This window comes from Amblyomma mixtum, chromosome 3 (genome assembly GCF_055824585.1).
Source record: "Amblyomma mixtum isolate Tamu chromosome 3, ASM5582458v1, whole genome shotgun sequence".
Classification (NCBI taxonomy): domain Eukaryota; kingdom Metazoa; phylum Arthropoda; class Arachnida; order Ixodida; family Ixodidae; genus Amblyomma; species Amblyomma mixtum.
The window spans coordinates 75,886,074-75,908,966 of record NC_143014.1 but is presented as its reverse complement, the minus strand read 5'-3'; the positions used below and the strand labels follow the sequence as shown (position 1 = coordinate 75,908,966).

Sequence of the window (22,893 nt, the reverse complement as noted above, 5' to 3'; positions counted from 1 at the left end):
CAGCTTAGATGCTGTTTGTGTCATTTGTCTTGGATGCGATTTTATTCATCATAATAAAGGGTACCGTTTTGATATAGTTCCTTTAAATTTACGCGGAAAAGCAGCTGTCAACGCCAGCATCAAGCTTGCAGCGTGAAGCAGGGTTGTTGTGCAGCGCACAGTGCAAGCTTGATGTGGGTCCGCAGTGCTCGAGCTATTCTTTGGCTAGAAAAAAAAAAAACGAAACTTCGCGAGTATAAAATGGGTGCTACAGATCGTATTGCAAATGTCTTCTAAACTAGCCACATTCGTAGAGGAAACGTCCTGCTGCCGTTTTTTTCACGACGTCTGGAAGCGGTATTCTGTAGCCCACTTTTAGAAGTTTATTGAGAACACCTAGAAGACGGATTCTGAGATATCTTTCTGCCCGGACATTAGGCGAGCCGTATGACCGATTTACGACGTTAACTAGCTGAAAACGAGCACTTTTTCTATAGTTTTTTTTTTTACCTGGCAATATTATACATCGGTGTACTCTTTTTTTACTTTTCCTGAAATGCAACGGAATTCTCGTAGAATGTGCTCGTGTATTCCTCTCCTTTTTCTATTGCTCTTGTTGCTGCAAGTATGTACGTGTTCACTTTTCTGTTTCAGGCTCATTTCGTAAATGATGTTATGACGATGGAATGTGCTGTAACGTGCGACATTTCTTATGCAAGCCCGCTCGTGTCAGACGAGAAAACGTTGATTTATTGATTGATTGATTGATTGATTGATTTATTTATTGATTGATTGATTGATTGATTGATTGATTGATTGATTGATTGATTGATTGAACCACACTACGCACGTGTTTTAAGTCGCATCTTGCGACGAAACTAACCTTTATTCAACAATTTAAGAATGCGGCCTACTTGGTACCGATTCATGTGAAAACCGCACTGTCGAGATGCGCAACAAACGGACACCGTGTAAAGATGCCGACAAGCACGACGTCTCGGCTTTGTTGCCGATTATTGCGCACCTCAGATTCGCGGCGCAAGTACACGCGCTCTATTCACCAGGTTCGCCATCACGATCCAGTGCTGACATGGCCCGCCTGATTCGTTCGCGCCTCAAGCGAAGTTCTTCGATCTGTCGCATGGTGGCGACGATCTCCTCGACAATCTTGTGGTTCCGGATGCGCCTGGTCTCGATGCGGGACCGGATCAGCAGGGTCCCGGTCGGCAGCAGTTCCAATGGGGAGGCCTTGCGGAAAAAGCAGTAAACGTGTGCCGAGCTCCGTCGCAGAGGAAGCATAACAAATATTACAACAACGAAAAAAAAATGCAGATGGGTGCAACTGGTGCAGAAAAGCATTTTCACTGATTTCCCGCGCAAGCCCCTACTGCCTCATCATCACGGCACACCTGAGCACCAAGGCTAACTCGATCACCATAACAGGGCACACTGAGGACCACCTTCGCAAACTGTGCTCCGTCAAAGAAGTCAGGCAGCGCCGGAAAAAGATCCCGGTCAAAATCACGAAGGGCAGAACTGAGACTAAAGAAGTCACATATACCCACTAAGACGCCACCAGCGAGGCTGTGGCTGTGCGCAAAGCAGCCAACCGCTTCAAATGCATCCTCAACATTTCCTTTTACATCCGGCCAGACTCCTTCAACTGCATTAGACAACTAAAACGCACATAACCCAACGACCAGCTCCTCATCATGGGCCTACAACACAGACACATCCCTTGCCTCCCTCCTCCTGGAAGCCACGGATGACTGCGACCCGGACTTGATCAGCGATATCTCACACCAGGCAAAGACCCATCGGTAATCTCTAAGTACACGCAGTCGCACTCACATCGGCGCCCTGCAAACTTATGGAACGCACTGAAACATTGAAACCACAAGACCCTTCATGCATCTTACCCTAACTGGCTTTCGTCCGCATATGAACAACGACAGCCTCTGGCTTCTCAGGCGCCTCTTGAATGATAGCAGCCGCAAAGCAAGAAAGAACGCCGTAACCTTAAACCTGGTAGCTTGCGACCTCAAAAAGGCATTCTATAACACACATCAAGCCATACTCGAGGAGCTCAGACAAGCATACCCTGGAACTCGTATTTACAAGTTCGTCTGCAGCTCCTCGAAAATCGAACGTTAGACATCTGTATCTCAAAACACATACCTCAATAAGCTGGTAGAGCCCGGATCCACCTATCACCTTCGCTCTCTTCAATCTGATCATGAAGAGTACTCACATTTTCAGGGAAGATTAAGTCATTTTAAAAAATAAACTTTTTGGGGTAAAGATATGGCTTTTGCGGCATAGTATTACCAGTGCTGCTGGACACCGAAAAGCCGGCGAATAGACTTTAGTAGTAATCTCGTTAACTAATTTCTGATAATTAATTTTATAACTATCACAGCTAGGCAACTGTTTGCAATTAGAGATTTGTAGCCATTCGTTAGTAATAGCCACATAAGTTTTAGGATCTTCGAAAACGCTATTACCCTCGTCTCGTAGCTCGATAAAATCTGGCTGCGTCGGGCAAAAATACATGCGCTTTCGAGAAGCATGCAGGTAAAACAACCTTTCCAGTGCACGCAACTAGTCAAAAAAGCCAAATTCTGCCGAGCCAAAGCGCCAAGGGTAATCGCGTTTTCGAAATTCTAAAAACTCCTATGGCTATTGCTAACGACCGGCTACAAATCTCTAATTAAAAGTTAATTATTAAAAGTTAGCTAACCAGCTTGCAACTTAAGACGATTCACTGGTTTTCTGATGTCCGCCAACACCCGTAATACTATGGTGAAAAAGCTATATTTTTACCTCAAAAAACCTATTTTTGAAAATTAATTAGCCTTCCCTGAAACATCCTGTAGATAATCAGCTTCAAGAACACTCAAGCTGTCACCAGGCTATGTATGCAGACAATATTACTTTATGAGTTGAGTGTGACGGCTACGACAGCACAGAAACCACAGCAACCGAAAGGCTCAAGCAGCTCTAAACACTGTTGAACAAGCACTAGACGGCATGGGCATGATATTCTCTGCAGTGAAAACAAAGGTTCTTCTGGTATGGGGCAAACCACAAGAGAAACAAAGTTAAACTCTACATAACCGACCAACCACTCCTTGGGTCCACGCATGGCAGCCTCAAAACAGCTGGGGCGTATTTCACCCCGAAGGGATACGCTGACGCCTGGGCCAAGGAGCTCTCCCTTCAATGGGAGGCGAAATTCTGGAGGCCCGTGTGCTGTGCGATGTCAGTGCACGTTAAAGAACCCCAGGAGGTCGAAATTTCCGGAGCCCTCCACTACGGCGTCCCTCATAGCCTGAGTCGCTTCGGGACGTTGAACCCCAATAAACCAAACCAAACCAATGGGACCCCTCTTCAAACCGAAGAATCGGCAGCCGAAGAGGCGGAGCCTGCGCGAGCACCATTTGCATGCTGTCCTCATCCCCAGGCTTACATACGGCGCCGTAAACTTTGCCCTCAGCAAAGGATACCTTGCCTGCCTCCAGGTTCTCTACAACAAGCAACTACTGCCATTACAGGCCTGCCCAGACATACGGCACTTCAGCACCAGGCCTACTTTTCACAAATGAAAAGTTCACAGAAGACTCCACGCCACGGCCACACAAGCAGAACGTCGCAAGTACAGTGTGCAAGGACAACGTCTTCGCAGATATTATCCCTATCGCGGTCAAACTAAGCATTATGCCGCACACATTTCATCTTCCACGACACACACGTACCACCCCAACCCCTCTTTACCTGTCTACAGGCGACCCATTCCAGAGAATTCGGCCCACAAACGTCCACACGCTAGAAACACGATCGCACAGAGCACCGTCTCAGCCGCTCCAGAATATCAAATTTTCACTGACGGCTTCATGCCAACCGACACCTGCACCAACAGCTGCACCCAGTATCGAAAAAAAAAAATGGACAGAAGATTACGATAGTCTGTAATGCGAAATTTGAGCGCAGCTCTTCACGCATTTTCACGCCACCTGCCACGGCTGGCAGGCGGCGTTTTGTGCTGCTAGTCACTATAGGGTGCCTTGATGTCCGTCCGGCGCTGGCCATCGAGGCACCCTACTAGCCACCCTCAGGGATCTTCCCGTGGCAGCCGCCTTCCGGTTGTCCATTCCTCCGCCCTCGCCGTGGCAGGTGGTGGCGTTTCGCTCTGCTACCTGCCAACACGCCACCTGTCAAACGTCTACGCACGCCAGCTGTCAGATGGCTTGTTACGCCGACTATATAGTCGTCGTCGGCGGCGTAACAAGCCATCTGACAGCTGGCGTGTGTAGGCGTATGACAGGTGGCGTGTTGGCAGGTAGTAGCTAAACGAAACGCCACCTGTTATATGACTACGACGCGGAACGCAGGAACGGGCGCCTCTAAAACACCAAACACATTTTCAGCATATATCTGTCACATATGCATATATACAGCGCCATAGCCACTGAGTCGCGGTGGCTCAGTGGTTAGGGTCAGCCAAGCTGATCTATTCGTACCCCAGCGTCTACGAGTCCCAGTCACGGATATTTATTTTATTTTTATTTTGCTCCTTTCACTCGGAACAAACCCACAAACATTCCAAGATCTTACTCGGGGTTTACCCATCGCAATAATACTTTCATACGTAAAAAGGACTACCTGTGGGTACCTGTGGGTTCATTTTCACGGCGCTCGAAAACTTTCAAATCCACACATGAACACTTAAAGCCATATTTAAAGAGTTAAGTCACCATTGTTGACTAATTTTTAAAGTAGACGGAACGAAAAAAAAATACTTGCCGGTACTTTACATTACTCTTAACAGCATTCATTTGATTTCAATTCGAAAGAACGCTTGTTTTTTTTTTAATTTTGATACATTTTAGCTGGCACAACCTGTGTGGAGATTGTGCTGTCAGAAATTTGTCCCCTGGGTCACTACAGAAGGGCTTCGTGGAGGACTGTGCAAGTGAAGTTTATTGATGCGACGTCGTAGTGAAGGGTTCCGGAAATTTCGACCACCTGGGGTTCTTTAACGCGCACTGACATCGCACAGTACACGGGCCTCTAGCATTTCGATTCAATCGAAAATGCGATCGCCGCGGCCGGTATCGAACCCGTGTCTTTCGGGACAGCAGCCGAGCGCCATAACCACTGAGCCACCGCGGCGGCTCAAAGCTAATGTAAGAGAAGCTAACCACAATAAGAAAAAGAAGAGGTTTACCATGCTCAGGGCCGCAGAGAACTATAGTTCTCTCTCGAGTTGAATACTGCTCCCTGAATTGAAAAGATGAGTGGCCCAAAAATCTAAACAGTCCAACCTCATCAGAAGCATGCAGTACATAAGGTCAGGTGCCAGAAGAAAATATCTCAAGGCACCGCAGTTTTAGTTTAGTGAACCCGCAGTTTTAGTTAATGAGAACCGAGCGCGAAAGATAAAGCTGGTTTGATCTAAGTTCAATCCAACAATATTATCATGTGTAGGACGACTGTAGGATATTTGAGGAATTTTCATCCTCGAGTCGTCCAGCAAAGCACAATCTGAGGATATCCTCAAGAAAACATTTAGCCATCAATGCACTCAACAGGTACTCAGAACGTCCTGTTCGAGATGAGGACGTTCTGACCATTTGAGGACGTCCTCAGGACGTTTGGTGTTGTCTGAGTGCACAAGAAAAAACTTAGAAGCTCTAGAATTTTGATAACTGGCTTGTTTAATAAGTTAAGAATAAAAAGCTGATTTCGTTTGCTTTTTCCACTGGCTATCGGAGTAATAGAGTACGACGCGGACCGTGGTCCACTGTTAACTGCTGTTTGTTTTAAGTTGTATCCTACTATAGCACTCACGTACCCAACGCAATAAAACTTGCAAAGAATGCGGCGAGATAGCCGGGCATAGACGCAGACATCGGGAATTTTGTGCGCCACTGTGAAACTTGTTCACAAGCCAGTGCGATGCCTGCAGCCCTACCACCAATACCCTGGCCGGAACCAGAACGAAAATGGTATCGGCTGCACCTCGACTATTGAGGGACAGTACAGGGGGACATGTTTCTGGTGCTTGTGGATGCAAAAACTAAGTGGATAGAGGCCATATCTATGAGTAGCTCCACAGCGGAAGCAACTCTCAGGGCATTAAAGGGGTAGAGACATCAAATTCCAAGGTTGTACAAAAGACTGCCATACGTTTCCTTTGTATGTGAGGACCATAAGAGCGAAGTATTAAATTTAAGGAAGGTCTAGAACATATTTTAATTTCATTTTAAAGTTTGTGAAAATGCTCACTCTTGAAGTCTGAGCCATCGCTAGTGCATCAATGTGACGTAGGAACAGAGAAGAAAACACAAGCAAGTATTTCCTACGTCATTGCACAGTTTTCTGACGTACGGGACCAAGTTTTGCGGTTTCGCGGCCTAGCAACCTTGGTTACGAGTGCTCACGAGTTTGTTTTTTTTTCTGCACGCTCGCGAGCGCGATGGTGCTTTACGCCCGGCGTTGCCGCAGGCGATGTCGTTGCCGAAAGATCCACTTTTGCAGAGGATGTAGGAAGCATGTAGGAAGCATTCTCTAGTATCATGGATGTTATGTATTTTCTTGTGCGAACGTGAAGTACGCCGAGCATGCCGGCCGCCCGGCCAGCCTGGATCCCGTCTGCCGGCGTCATAAAAAGGAGCTAAAGTGTGTTCTTGACGTAAATAATAAACCCTGGGATAAGAAATGTGAAAAATGTGTCATTTTTGAGGATCGCTGACGAATACTGAGCTGCTGGCAAAGGTAACGACCGTGATACGAGCAAACTTTTTGCCACAACCGCCTCGCAGCTGCCGCTGGCCTGACGTTGCGGTCCGGCTCGCCTGGCGCCCGCTCGCTTCGCTGCTGAAGACGTCGTGGAGATTTACCATACTATTATTTTATTGTGAGATGATGCTGTTGACAGTAAAGCGATGTGTAGAGTAGGCCTTTTATTATAGCGCAGGCGACTTCCGAAGCGCCGGCCGCTGCGACTTCGATGCGGAAGAGGCTATAGGCCTAGCGACGACCACGGCAACCAGGCAGCAGAAGAGCTCGTCGCCCGGAGCGCCCGCGAGCGATGCCGTTAGCTCGAAACATAAGCAGGCATGCTTTGTCGCTGCTCGAGCAGTCTTTCTGAGGGACTGCTGTACGGCGGCGAAGTGCGACACCGGTTGCGGGCGGAGCTTGGGTAGAGCGGCGCAGCGATGCTCACCGCTCCGTGTCCCTTCTTGCAGTGGGGCGGCAGTTCGCAAGCGACGATCAGTGCGGCGCGTCGGCCAAGTGGCCATATGGCTTGATGAATGTTGCTGCGCGTGCATTATTTGTCTAAATAATGATTCCACTTCCCCCTCTGAGCTCGCTACTTGTTTTTGGTCGGTGAATGTTTTCGCTCGGCCACCGATATGCCCAAGGCACGTCGGCCAACGGGTCTCGTTTTGGTCGGCGGCGTTGTCACACTAGGACGCGTGTTGGGGCGTCGTCGTCGGTGCAGTGTGACTGGCTAGTCGGGGAACGGCCAGGTTGGCCGACGCGACCGTCGGCGTCGTTGTCGCGTCGACCTCGGGGTCCCGTCGGCCTAGTGTGAACGCGCCTGAACTGCGCGCTGGTCCCAGGCTGCCCTAGTCGTCGCTAGGCCTAGGTGGTCTCGCTTCCGCAGTTGACGGCGCTTTGGAAGTCGACTGTGCTATAATAAAAGGCCTACTCTTCACATCGCTTTAGTGCGAACTCGTCCCATAATAGAACATAAGTTCGATTTCCACGACGCCTTCATCAACGGAGCTAGGAGACGAGCAGCGCGCACGAAGAAGCAGCGTCGAGCTGTCGGTATGGGACAACGTCGGCGTGAGGTCGGCGCTGTTGTCGGCAGAGTGTGACACACGGGTCGGCCGACGGCTGCTATCTCGGCGACGCGACGGCGATGCGCTCGTCAGGCGACGATCGGTGCTCGGTCGGCGTCTGCGCATTGTGACAGACGCGCCGACGGCACGAAAATCGCTGCCGCCGACCATCGCCAGACTGAAATCGGCCGATCGTCGGCGTAGTGTGAACGCGCCTTTACCATTTGACGTTGCCTACACGCTCGGTGTTCGCTGGCACAATCTGAGCTGCGTCGGGCCTGACGCCTGCCTCCTCTTCGGAATCGCTGGCCAGCGGATCAAAAATGAAGTGGTTGTCGGGGTTCGAACCGCGGCGTCTTCTTCCTCGTCTGCGTCATCCAGCGATTCCTCATAATCGGTGTCTTCGCCGAAATGAAACTCTTCTTTCCGACTCGGAGCTGTTCGACTTGCCCTCCGACCGGCTCTCCGTGTTTACGCGCACCACGTGCGTGTCAAGCAGACGACATGCCTACACGACGTCACGGCTTTCCGGGCCCACGTGACAACGCATTGTCTGGTTTTTGACGTCATGAAAGAGCCTGGCAAAACCTGGCAACTACGAACCGAAACCGAAACTGCTGGGTACAAATAATACGATTATTAATTATATAATGCGAGTTCATGCTTCTAAGATGGTGTTCCATGCTCACTGAATCGCTACGCATTATTTACAACCCAGAGATACAACACAAAAATTTGGTGTCTCTACCCCTTTAAGGGAAATTTTTTCCACGTTTGGTCTACCGCACACAGTGGTGTCTGACAGTGGACCACAATTTATATCGGCCGTTTTCCGGAAAATTATGGCTCGCAATAAATAGACCTTTCCACAAATTCCGCCGCGCCACCAAGCGGCCGCGCAAAGCACTCTGGGAAAACGGAGCGCCGCGGCGCCCGCGGCGCCGCGCTCGCGTCTTTTCGTGCGTCTCTCCGACTGCGCCTGCTCACCGGAAAGCCTTCCTCTGCCATCTCGTCGCCATCGCTGTTTCTTATACCTGTGCTACATGGGAACGTTCGAATGACATCTGAGTCGAATGATATTCGAGAACTGGAATGACATTCGGACTCGACGGACGCGCGCGGTGCTACACGAAACCTTCCAAGCGCATTCGAAAGCCTCAGCTCGTTTTCAGTGTACAACGATGACGACGGCGGTGGTCACACTGCTCCGACAACGACACTATCACAGTCAACAGCAGCATGTGATTATAGTGAAATATCTAGTTCACTATAATATGATTGCAGTGGGACACGTTTTTCAGGCCAACGACACCGACGAATCCGATCGGTGGACGGTCAGCCTTGTCGGCGGCTGAGCGAAAGCACGGTGATGAGGCGGCGGTGCAAATATGTTCGCGCTTCTAAATGAGCGAAACGAACGGCCATATTTCACATGTGCAAACCTGAACAGTCACCAGCGATAAGCGCTTGCCAAATTAATTTCAGTCGACGATGACTCCCTTCCCTTCCGCGACGACTAGGCCTAGCGAGTCCGTAGGATATGATCTGTGATTGCGGCGGTCGTGATGAGCGAATCACTAGCTTTAGCGAATGAAAATGGTCACCGAGTGTAGCTTTGGCAATAGTGACCTGAAATTAATTATTGCTTACATCGCTGAGCACGCATATGATGAACGTGAAACGCCGGTGTGACCCAGACTGCCGAGCCGTGCTTTACGGCCAGCAGCAGTCGTCGCCGTCGCTAGCTTGTGGATAACAAGTTAGGCCGTTTCAATTGAAGCGAACGGTCGCCAAACATACTTCTGGGTAAAGTAGTTTAAAATAAAGTACTGGTCACGTCGGAGGAAGCCGGGACAAAAAACGACTAGCGCCGGTCCTGCGCGATGTGCAGCCCGCGGTTGTTTCTCAGGCGTGCGATCGCATCATCGCTTCCCACACATTATCGCACTGCGTAAACAAGCACGGCTACAGCCGGTAAAAAAGAAAACAGGTTGATTAATAGAACTAAAGCGCAGATTGCGTTTTATGTCATGAGAACGAGTACTAACTGTTCGTACGCAGCGATGTAAACAACAGTATGAGTGCAGTTGTCTTCATCGGCGCACTGCTGGGTAAATTTCATGCTGATGCGGTAAATGTTCACTGCTGTAATATATAATCTTCAAGCACTCCCTTAGACAGAACACGAGCTATTTGCTAAACATGACACAGTTAGTTGACACAGTAAGCGTGACACAGTCGGATGTTGCGTTCCGCGGCCACGGATCACCAGCCGAGCACCAGCAGACGCAAAGACCGGCGTTCTCCCAATGCATGTATACACAGAGCCCTCGCCGCTCATGTGTCCATGGTGGTGGTGAATAACTTTATTCATAAAAGCCCCCCCCCCCCCAAAAAAAAAAAAACAAAAAACAAAATTATGCAGCAGCATTACGGGCGGCCTTCAGGCTGCCGGTTGTGGCGTCCTGGCCGTACCTATAGTCGCGACGCCCTCTGCCCCGGTCACCAGCCGAAGTTGGAGATTCGCATGTGCCCATTGCTCTGCGTAATCACAGCAGGCGTCCGTTCCGCATACACTCGGTGTGGAAAGTTCGTGGAGAGACGATCCATGTATCCCTTGCGCCCGCTAGTGTTGAAATGCGTACCACATATTTTGTGGTGTTTCGAAGGCTTCCACAGGGTAAATCGCCCTTGCGAACCTTGCCGATTTATCCTGCACACCCATTCTAGCTTCAGCTTCTTGTCCTTGGGGAATACGTGGTATGAAATGTTGATGTCCTTTCTCGTGTTGTTACTACAGCCGGGCACGCAGCACCTTTGACCGCCACCGCGATTCTAATCTGCAGACATGTCGAATGTCTAAAAAAATCCCCGCATAATTGCAGAAAGACTAAGAGGTAACCACCACAGCAGTGCGCTGCAACATTTACAACGCGCGCGAGAAGACGCACAACGCCTGAACACGGCGGAACAACACAGCAACACGCTTGACAGCAGACGACGCGGGCGGCGACCGCTCCTTTCTCCCATCATGCTTTGCGCGGATCCGCTAGGGAATGGCGCGGCGCTGCAATTTGTGGAAAGATCTATTCAGCATATCACATCAGCCCCCTACCATCCGAAGCCCAATGGCCTGGCCGAGAGAGCTGTCAGGACTGTCAAGGATGGACTTCGTAAAGCAAAGGGCGACAGTATGACAGACCGTCTGGCTCGGTTGTTGTGCCATTACCGCCGGAATCCCGCGAAAGACGGGAAGTCACCTGCGGAAATGCTGTTGGGATATCAACCCCGGACAAAATTAGACTGCGCAATTCCCGATAAATACGTCAATCCCGACTCAAACCACAAGTCCCCCATGTCGTTCTCTGCAGGTCAGCCCGTGTGGCTTCGCAGCTTTCGTTCAGGCCCAAAAATGGTTGCCAGGCGTTGTCACATCGTCAATCCAGGGATCGGTCCGTCCAAGCGAACATCAGCGCTGCCACGCGGATCAACTATGATCTCGCGCTGTCAATCACCACTATTCTATCCGCACACCAGGCAACCCAGCAGGATCACGGAGCCGACAGTCCACTGTACGCACCCCCGTAGGATATCCTGCGCAGCCCTTGGTATGGTAAAACAATAACCTATCACTTTTGGCTGCAAGTTTGTTCTATTTGAAAAAAAGGCAACTGCCAACTTGGTTTTTCCGGCGGTTTTTCTTTCTTTTTCAAGAAGGTCAGGTGGAATATCTTCGAGACGAAATAAGGTAGCGCTTGAACTATATGAGTCCGCAAGTGCCGCCTATTGTTTCGCTACGTTCGTTGAGGTTCAGAACGCAGGACATCGGATCCCTGATTTCTTTTTTCTGTGCAGTATTGATTCACCACCGCTCTGCCGGTAGTTCTATTCGAGATAATTTTATAATGCTGTTAAAGTATCATGCGCTCAAAGTGTTCTTAAAGATGCCCTGCGACTTACATAAAGCATGGGTTCTTTATTCTTTGTATGCAGAGTAAGGGACACTGTGAGTCCTGAACGCGCAATGAGATCACCGAAATCATAATATTTGATATTTTAATCTTCGCTAGAAATGCTTGTTTTGAGCCGATGGTGTCGCAACGCGGCGGCCATTTGCGGCAGCGGAAATGAGGTGGCATCCAGATAGGGCGCTGCCTTTCTCATTGGTTGGGCGTCCAGTTTGCATATTGTTCCTTTATACTTGCGAAATGGATCCAAAATATTATGTCTCTAAGTACTGAAAGCTTTTCGCATGCCACAAAAACTGGAAAGAAGCAGGGAAAGCGAACGAAAACTAACAAGAATACAGCTAGGGGCGACACTTTCCATTCCGCTTCAAACCTTCGTGGCGGCCAGCGCTGTTCAAAAAACGTTGGCTCACAGACCTGAAAGCGCGCGCGTCGAGACCGGCCGTGACCATACCAAGACGGCAGCGAAAAAAAAGCCAGTCGACACACCTTGCCCAAAATTGTGAATAGAAAGGCCGGACAGGAGACGGGAGTCGAGTTTGGGGGGGAGGGGGGCTACCGCTGACAGCCTTACAGTCCCACTAAAAAAGAAACTTCGGGGAGCTTCCTTTGTTGTTAGTCACCCCTGCCCTGACTACAGCGTCGCGTACACGGGGGGAAGGCGCCGTTAAAATGCGCGGCTCCTCGACAAAGCAACAACTGCATGCACGCTTCCGCTGCGTGTGCGCTAGGCGCGGTTCTGATTGGTAGCGCCCAATCTTGGTACTGGGTGAGTGAAATGTCTCTGGAAAGCATGATGAATCTATTTAATGATATTAACTGGTGCTGAGGAAATCATCGCGGTGCCCCTTTAACGCTACTAGATTTTATGCTACCCTTCCGCAGCTGTAGGGGCTTTAAAGGGACTATGCAATAAATTGAGGTTACGTAAAGTAGACGAGAGACAGGCATTCCATCACTTGTCACCCCAGCGCAAGAATTTTTGAGCTAGCGTCAATAACAACGAAGATATAGACGATTAAAAATTACGTTCCTCCTCTCCACCCTCAACTCGTACACGCGGAACACCAGAAAAAACAATAAAGAAAACAGCTCTGGGGCTGGGCCCCGCCCACAAATACGCCATTCGCTGACGTTCGGTTTGCGACTTCCGGTTGTCGCCCCCAGCAGCCCAGCAGCAGCGTCGGCAGCGTCTCTCCCGTCCTTCTTCGCCTTCCTGGATTGCGGCGCGCGTCGGATTTCTTCTCTTTTCACTGTAACAAAGACACTGCGAGTGGCTCCCGAACTCCCGACAGAAAGAGGCGTCAGAGGTAAATTGAAACCATATGCGCGAAGGCAATGCCCTGGCTCGCGCTTGCCCGAGGGGGTCGCGCGGCGGCTCGAGCAGACGATTTTCACGGCTACCGGATGTGTGCCCGTGACGTCGTGGCTCCAGCGAATGACAACGTGTGGTGGCCTGCCGACGTCACGTGACTAGTGACGTCTATTTTCACGATTTTAGCTTCAAAGCCGGTCGCTACGAGGACACCAATCGGCCCGCGAAATTTAAAAAAAAACGCGGTTTTTAAAAATTCATAATAAATTGCGTGCTCAATTCCGAAGACTCCTATTTGGTGTGAATGCTTCTTAGCATAATTTCTAAGCATTGAAAACATTTACAACCGACTTTTAATGCGTTGCATAGTCCCTTTAAGTTGGACTCCTCATGGCTGGTGGAACGGGCGGGTGTAGCATCAGCTGCATGGGAGCACGACGCCCACGATTCTGTAAATAAAGGCCATTCATACATTCATGCACATCGCCTTACAGTGCATCATTTTCTACCCAGTATCAGTGCTTATTCTTTGCTCAAGTTCACTTAAATTGGTTAGGCCATTAATTATATTGGTCAACCCATACTGCTACTGATTCTTCCTATACCCTCTTCTAACAGCTTCTTCTTCTTAACAGCTTTGGTTTTACTACTAATTGATTAATTCGGACCTTATAATTGAGTTCCAGGTCGCTCCTACCTGGTCTTAGCAATGGCGGTTTTTAAAAAATTCAGTTTAACGATAACGTACCCACTAGCTCAATAAATTGAGTTTTAGAATTATACATTGCTAATTTTGATGCAGTTAAAAACGCAACGAACTTCCGCTTTTCATAGATCATTCCTTTCGGGCTTCGACGTACACGCCCTCCCCCTTCCCCTGGTCCCAGAGAGTGATGCCACTTACCGGCCAACATACGCCGGGACCAGTATCCTCTCCCCAGAATATCTCATAGTAACCACCACCACCACTTCTACCTTGAACACCGCTCTCGGTGGCCAGCGCTCCGCGGAGCGCCTTTCGCGGGCACCTGGGGAACTTGCGCGCAAGTGCAGTGAGAGCTGTAGGTGGGGCCTCCGCTGCGTCGTCCACCAAGGCGCGCTTGCTTTGCGGTAAAGCTAACTTTGCTCTTGCTATGCGCACGAAAACCGAGAGTCCGGCACGATTCCCTAGAGGCGCAGAAACTGCGCTTGGTTCTGTGCAGTATGTGGAATATCGGTGGCCATTGCTTCTCTTGTTTTATTTTTTTTTTCATGCGATCACAGAAGTAAATGTTGCCACCGGTAAAACTTGCTCAATGCCTGAGCCAAGTCTCCAAGCTGCGGTGACACTGCCACAACTTAGTTACTCAACTGCTTCGTGCCGAGCAGCTAGAATATGCCCGCAACTCGCACTATTGTTTTCATCAGCTCAGTTGGGCTCCGCAAAGTCAGCGATGAATTCATGGTGCGGCCTAACTTTAGAGCTTTCAATTTGCGGAACGTTCGATTCGTAACTGACCTGAAAACAAGAATGTGAAGAAGTTCGGAATTTCAGGGAAAAAGTCTCATAGCATAAGGGTGTTACCAGAGTTACCCGCACCACGGCCTTCATGCGCTAGGGAATTTAACTCGCCTATGCGCCGCCCTAAACTGCTGCTCATTTGCAACAATTTTCTTCGTGCTGTTCATGCAAACAGATAAAAAACGTTCTAACTGAATGTTTAGTCAAGTTGTATTAAGTGTCACCACCGCTTGGAGACTTGGCTCAGGCATCGAGGAAGTTTTGCCCGTGACAGCATTTACTTCTGTGATCGCATGAAAAAAAAAAAAAAAAAGAAAACACGAGAAGTAATGGCCACCGATATACCACGTACTGCACAGAACCAAGCGCAGTTACTGAGCCTCTAGGGAATCGTGCCGGACTCTCGGTTTTCGTGCGCACAGCAAGAGCAAAGTTAGCTTTACCGTAAAGCAAGCGCGCGCTGGCGGAGCCGCCGCGCAGACGACGCAGAGGAGGCCCCGCCTACAGCGAGGTGCCTCGCTGGCATCGAGGCACCCTACGCTGGCCACGCAGAGCGGTGTTCAAGGCAGAAGTGGACGACCGTGTACGTTCTCAGACGGGATATATTCATATGACACATATATGCAGAAAACTGTCCCCGTTTCCACTTTGTACAGACGCTGAAGCGATGGAAGGAGTAATTTAAAGGGACCATGGCAGGCACCTTATGGTGTCAATGCAGAGACTGCCTGGCATTCTTTGCGGACCACTCAGTAATCACGAGTGGTGGCCGCCTTACCGAAGACACAACTGAAACCGTTCAGGTTACTGCTGCCACATCAGCGTTCCCTCTGTCATTCTCGCAGAAAGGGAAATGTCGTTTCTGTCCGCGTCGGCGGACCTAGGTCTTTAATCTGTTCGTCGCTTCCCATAATTTTATTTATAGTGTTCTTTTTCCTGATTAATGACCCCTTCTGCGTTGAATTTTATTTTTTTTCGCGCTTCCCTTTTTTTCGCGCTTCCCACGGATAATTATCCGTGGTAGCAGTGCATGCTCGGCTGCTGACCCGAAAGGCGCGGTTGCGATCCTGGCCGCAGCGGTCGCATTTCGATGGATGTCGATGCACGTTAAAGAACGCACCCCAGGTGCTCGAAATTATCCACAGCGGTCACGGCGTCCCTCGTAACCTCGATCGCTTGTCCTAAAACGACTCAGGTCACTAGGTTAAACCCTATAAAACCGAACCAATCATTTCACTTTATCTTTTCCCACACCTCCGTTTGTTCCTTTTACTCTTCGTCCACACCCTTAATTTCTGTCTTGTTTCACCGTCGTTTCGTGCTTTTGCCGAGTGGTTTCACCTCCATTTCACTTATAGCCATTCTTATTCCACTTCCTTCTCAAGCTTCACTGCTTATCTCTTGTAAATGTTTGTCAACACTGCCCGCGTTCGCTGGCCGCCTGCTTGCTCTGCAGTGCACTTTGCCTGCCCTAGATGATTTTTCGCTCTATGTGCCTTTGGCTGGCAATGCACCCTCATGGTGCCCCGCTCAGGCGACATATGTTCGCGGTCGGCTGGGTGTGGAGTGGGAGCATATGCGTGAGGCGTTAGCCCCGCGTTTCGTAGACTTTTTTGCATATTTGTGTGTCTACTACAGTCAGAAAGGTGGTGTATTAATACTGCACAGAAAAAAAGAAATCAGGGATCCGATGTGCTGTGTTCTGAACCTCAACGAATGTAGCGAAACAATAGGCGGCACTTGCGGACTCATAGTTCAAGCGCTATACTATTTCGTCTCGAAGACATTCCACCTGACCCTGTTGAAAAACAAAAAAAAAAACGCTGGAAAAACCCAGATTGGCAGTTGCCCTTTTAAAATAGAACAAACTTGCCGCCAAAAAAAAAAAAAGTTGTAGGTTATTGTTTCACCATACCAAGGGCTGCGCAGGATATCCTACGTAGGTGCGTACGTCGAAGGGGTAATTAATTTTTGGGCATTATTTCTCTTCGAGACAAAATAAACAAATTTGGCATTAATTGGGACAGCGATATTTTCGTTGCACATAACCGAACGCAAAGATTAAGACGCTTATGTGTGCGTGAGCGAACAAAATAAAGTCCTTCAGGCACAGAAAGAAGCGCCGAGCAAATTTTCGAGGTAGCGGCCGCCATCCCTTGCCTCCCGTTGGCGCCGTCACTAAAACACACAGCCACTGAATTCCCTTTGAAAGGTTAAAAATAATTATACATTCGTTTTTTTTTGCATCTTCATTGGCATACAAGCGATGATGCATTAAAAAGAAATTGGCGGGGGCTTAGCTTTGGTTAAGCCTGGTAGGTTGCGAAAGCAAAAGCGCAGCGCCTCCAACTGAAGGAACGCAGTGCGCCGCGTCTACAGGTCACGCGTGGCTACCGGCCGCCGCTGCGCGACGACTCAAAGCGTCTTCGGTAATTTTTTTATATTTTGTTTTTGACGTTGTTGCGACTGAGAAAAAGAAAACATAATCTACAGCTGGTATGACGTCACAGCGGCAGTAGCACTACAGGTGCGCAGCGCGGCAAACACACACCGTAACTGGAGCCGGGCTCTCTGAAGGAGCGAGTTGGTCGCCCATAATCTACAGCTGGTATGACGTCACAGCGGCAGTAGAGCCACAGGTCCGCGGCGCGGCGTAACTCCAGCCGGGCTATCTGAAGGAGCGAGTTGGTCGCCCGTATTAAGGCGAAAGCCTTTAATGCCTCATACTGTCGTTAGCAGACGCGTCGGCAGGAGTGTCGACAGACGCGTCGGCAGCCGAGTCGACAGACGCGTCGGCAGAAGTGTCGACGGACGCGTCGGCAGCCGTGTCGACAGACGCGTCGGCAGGAGTGTCGACAGACGCGTCGGCAGATTCGTCCGCCTTTCGGCGTCACTGCTTAAAGGGCTCAAGGTTCCAGCATGAATAAAGGCGCATCTAGTGAATGCATGGGCTTCATAAATAAAATAAAAGGAGTAAAGTTAAGAAAAGGAAAATAAAAAAGAAAAGTAAGAAAATAAACAAAAATAAAAACGAAATAAAAATAAGATGTGAAAATAAAAACAATAAAATTAAGAAAAGGAACAAAAAAACAAAATATGAAAAATAAAAAGTAAATAAAAACAAGCAGTGTCCAGGAAACGCTTTCGCCTTGCAGCACTTTAGAGAGCCAAAGTGCCCCCTGCAATTTTCACTCCGCTAAAGGTCAAACGTAACTGCGGCATAACTAACGTAAATGAGTTAGCTACTCATTAGTCAACTAAACTGCTGTTATAGTAGACATAACTTTTAAAAACTAGCAGTTAACTTGCGCCACGGTGCGCGGCGTCCTTTGTCAACAATAAACGAAATTAAACGAGTTAGGTACCAAAGTTCTAGAGGTTATAATTTATTTCTTTATGATTAGCCTATCTTAAAGAACTGTATACAGTCATAGGTGAAACGCCCCAAAGCCCACACTTTAACCATGGCTACGACCCAGGTATAACCCAGGCCATGCCCAGGCCCGTCTACATGTGAAATAAAAGTCGAAGTAGCGCCATGAAAGTGCTCAGGGGAGATATTAAAGCGTTGTTCATGCTTTTGCGGCGGTCTTGTTTTAAATATTGGCACTTCTCTCTCTCACACACACTGCCACCTTCCTCCCTTCCCTCACGGCGCGGTCGAGGTGTCCACCGAGAAGTGAGACAGCCACGGCGCCGTTTTTTTTTCCTCAGAAGCCACCAAAATCTCCAAGTGGTTTTTCGACGTCCCTGAGATCGGCCCTCTACACTGGCGGCGATTTCCTGAAATCAGTGGCACAAAAGTGCCTGAAATAAAGCTGGAAAGCCGAAATACGCTGCCTAACCATGTGTGACACCTGTTACCTGACATGGTCGAACTTTTACTTCGGCATCGCAGGGCGCATGTCCTTGTGCGCCTTCTTCCAGCAGTTCATCACGAGCCGGACCACGTTCTCTTTCACCTCCTTGACTCATTTCGTCGTCGTGTCCTAGCAAACCCGATAATTAAAGCAACAGATCACCGCTAATGAAGCCGCTCCGTGCGATCAAACGGAGAGACGCAGACGCTACCGTCTGCTACGTAACGTTTAGCAGCAGTTTCAATTTCGACGAACGTCCGCTCCTGCGTCGCATTAAAGGCGCAGATCGTAAAAACGCACGAGCTAAATATTGCAAACGAAGAGAAAACGAATTGAAAAAAAAAAGGGTGCATGGGAGGGGTTCAAAAAAACGCGCTGCGAGTTTCGTGCTACACGATGCAGCAGACGGCAGTGCATGCGGAGTCGCGGTCAGTTTGGGCACAAGATAGCGGTACCTGTGGTGAGGCGCAGTGCACGCTTCCTTTTTCGAGATATTGAAATCCTCCCTTTGTCGTAGATCGATAAACTGTACGCACAGCTCGCACCCACGACACCAGACGCCTGTCCTTCAAGCGCGCGCGTTAACTGTTCCTGGTGCTTAGGTGCGCTCCCGTTTTCGCGGTGCGGAATTGGCGACAGCATAACCCACCGACAACTTTAAACCCCCAGTCGGCGCTGAATCACTCGTACTGGGTGTTCAGATTACTCGACTAGGCCCTAGAAAAAAACTGTGGGCGATCGCAGCTGCCACTAACATGTGGGCATGTGCGGTTCGTGAAACGTTGCCTTGAAAGTTCGAACTTGCTCGTTAGCTTGGCATTGCTATGAACGTCCCGATGCGACACATACGGGTCCTTAGTGTTGGGTTCCAGATAACTGTATTCCACTTGGGATTCTCTAACGTGCGCAGACATTGTACAGCACACAAGCGTTTTTGTATCTCACTTCCATCAAAATGTGGCCGCCGCGGCCAGGATCGTACCCGCGACCTTGGAATTGGCAGCCGATCGTGAAAGCCACTGATAGCCACCGCGGCGGGTTTTGCTTGAGGCCTTCAGTTTGATACTCCCCTTCTGCTGACTACCCTGTGGCACTAATACCCTGTGCTCAGAGTGGGTTGTCACAGATGGGACCATGGTTTTCCAGCTGGCATATTACTTTTTCTCGACTATGGCATCTTGTACATGCTACGAGCAATCATTTCTTGCTGCATGCAGCTTGAAAAAAAAAAAAAAAAAATCAGATGGACCTGTTTATTTTTTAGGTGCGAAATAAACTGGCCATCAGCTTTAGCCAGAACCAGCTTTCTGCTTCCAGTTGGAAAATTTCACTTCCTGCAAGCTTCAGCTGGGAAATGCCATTTCAGCTACTCCAGCTGGAAACACAGCTGCAACAGCACTTTTCTGTGTAGAAGCTGTGGCTCCCATGTGAAAACTGGTCATCTATCCCAAGTCCCGGGTCTTGAAACTGGTTTCCTTGTTGGCTGCCATGCTGGCCAGGTACACTGATTATTACATACACTTGCTCTAACCTGTACTATGGAACCTTCGCTTGGCAAACGTGCTAAAAATGCATTTGGACATGCCAAAGCTACACATGCGCTTTAGGTCACTCCATAGTGACAAACTCCAACTTTATGACCACATTACCCCTCATGGTAAAGTGAAACAGCACAAACAAGTGATGGACAGTGAAGAAAAATACAGAAGGAAATACAATACAGGAAAAACACAGGAAAGACACTGTCCATTGTCTGTGCTGTTTCTCTCCAGCAAACTGCACTGACTCACCCAAATGGTACCAAATTCCCAAATTGTCACTTGACTCTGCTAGCTCACACTAAGCAGGATGATAGATTTTTCTTTGGACACAGGTACTGAAACTGTCTCACTCAAGGTGGACACCGATAACTCGCCGCACGGACAGAGGGCAGTGAAAAGGTAATGGAAAGAGGCACAGGCCAGCTAGAGAGAGAGTCAAAAATCAGTTGTATATTACTTAAAGGAGAATAGACACCTAATTTTGGTGGCACGTTTTCTTCTCTACAATGATGCGGAAGACGCTATTATACATGAATCACCATGTGGTGTTCACCTATGGCCGCTAAATAATTTATTATCGAATTTTTCTGTCATGCTGTTTCGGTTTCAACAGCTGAACGGTGGCAGTGACATCAAAGTGACGTTTTATGTCAAGTGAGGCATGAAAAACATCTATATAATCGCTGTTTTATAGCTTTAATTCACTACAATACTGAAGCTAGCCTTCCTCAAGAGCCGGAATGACATAGAATAGAGAAGCAGCGATTGCATTGCAGTTTTTTCATGCCTTACGTGACCTATAACTACACTTTGACATCAGACCTTGTTCGACTGTTGAAAGTGAAACCGAAACAGCATGAGAAAGTAATTCAATTATAAATTATTTAGCGGTTGTAGGAGAATACCATGTATAATAATGCCTTAAGTATCATTACAAACAATAAAACATGCACCGAAAAGTTAGGTGTCTATAATCCTTTAAGGGGTCCTGAAACACTTCTTATAACGAATGCCTTTTGTCCTTCCCACACCCCCTCAGCATTGCTACTATGCTGAAAGCAACTAAGTGACATCACATAATCAATTATTCCTTGCATCTCGGACATGACACTAACGTGCAACCACTACTCATATACTACATGATACTTTCCACATCGTAACAAATGGATCTGCTTCCTCCTAAATCAGCAACCATAAAAACACGAATTCATGTTCTTGTTTATTAAAGAAATCTGGTGTTTTAATGCATACCAATAAATACACCTGATGCAGCACATGCAACGCACTGATGTTTTGGTTCACTTATGAATGAGACTTTCCTTTGTGCTGCACAAGAGGACAAAAAAGTGGTAAAACTTCCCAAGCATTCCGATGTGGCAAGGACCATCCTTATGGTCCCTGTTGCAGACAACACTAGTGAATGAAGCACATAAAGAGCTGAAAATATGGTTTCAGGACCCCTTGAAGATATATTTACAAGCAAAAAAAAGCCCACACACAATGGGGACTAAAAGTGATGTAACCAACAATGTCACAAGTCAATCAAATAGCCATTCAAATCTGCTTATCCAGAAGTATATACGAGGGGTGCACTGGAGTAAAAAGACAGCCAAGCTAAGGTTTAACATGTATTTACAGCACAGCACTATGGTACACCAGAGGCTGGATACATCCATGAACAGGAGCACTATTTACATTCCAATGCCCATGTGCATTGCAGTATCAAATTAGAGTCCACGTCCGGCATGACCTGTGAAGCCATTTGCATCAGCTGTTTTTCCATCACAGTTTTGTAGTCACAAAAGCAAGGAGCAAAAACTGACAGTGCCTTGAATGCAGAGGGAACTTCTATACACGCTGCTCCACAGGCTGCACACACAAAGAGAAAAAATGTTCTGCAAGAGGGTAACCAGGCAAAGTTCAGAGCATCACCTTATGCAAGCACAGTACTTTGTTAATTTTCTTCAGGTCACGAAACTTCCCCCAGTGTTTCATAGATAGATACAGCCTGCTATTATGCGAGGTGCCAGCGTACTGCCAGTTGCCTTCATTAAAGCACTAATAAAAAAATAAGATTTTTTTAGGCTGAAGTGCAACCCCATTTGCCCTGCCGGAAAGGGCCCTCTTTCAGGTCCACCTGGATAACATGACTGCGCAGGGCACATTCTGAAGAACATCCGTGCCCCTGTAAACCTGTGTAACCTACCCAAAAGTCAGTAGGTGAGTGCAAGAGTTCTTGGTTCCAACATACCATGGTGCCAACACTGTTCACCCTGTAGAAAGTACTGCAAGCGCCTTGCCATAAAACAAACCAAATATTTCAGAAGCAACATTAGCATGACTCATGAAAGGGGCTTCAGAACAGTCCTCCCAGGCTATGTCACCTGCACACGTGCAACCAGCACGGTATTCAGATGCCGAAGAATGGCGCACATGCTGCACAAGCAGAGGCTGCTCTGATCATAAGAGGAAAGGTTGCATTGCAGCAGTTACCCAGTAATGATATGTTATCAAAACCCTGACTTACAGAAATCAAAACAAACACTACCGTGAAAAAGTTACATGAGATTAAATTATCCAAGGCATACTGGTGTATAATACATCACGATCCATGATTATCGACACTATATGCTATGTATACAGGCAAAAAAGTGGCCTATAAGTTTATGCATCTACTCCTTTAATCTGAAGTAGCAAACCACTGCCTGAATAGTCACTGTCATACTTGCATACACACAGCAGCTCAGCTGTGCGCATGTATGGCTACATGGTAAATGCAAATGAAGTTTTTCCTTTATTAGAGCCCCGCCGCAGTGGTCAGTGGTTACGGTGCTCAGCTGCCGACCTGAAAGACGCGGGTTCAATCCCGGCCGCGG

General features: G+C 48.4%; 1 protein-coding gene across 1 annotated transcript; it reads right to left on the bottom strand.

Annotated features, from left to right (window-relative positions):
- Positions 1–815: 815 nt before the first annotated feature.
- Positions 816–21,486, bottom strand: LOC149350641 (uncharacterized). Its single transcript, XM_089579722.1, has 2 exons — positions 18,481–21,486; positions 816–1,227 (listed from the first exon to the last, which is right to left on the bottom strand). Exons 1-2 carry the CDS (start codon positions 18,589–18,591, stop codon positions 1,033–1,035), a joined length of 306 nt encoding a protein of 101 aa, XP_089435848.1. The 5' UTR covers positions 18,592–21,486; the 3' UTR covers positions 816–1,032.
- Between the last annotated feature and the right edge of the window lie 1,407 nt (positions 21,487–22,893).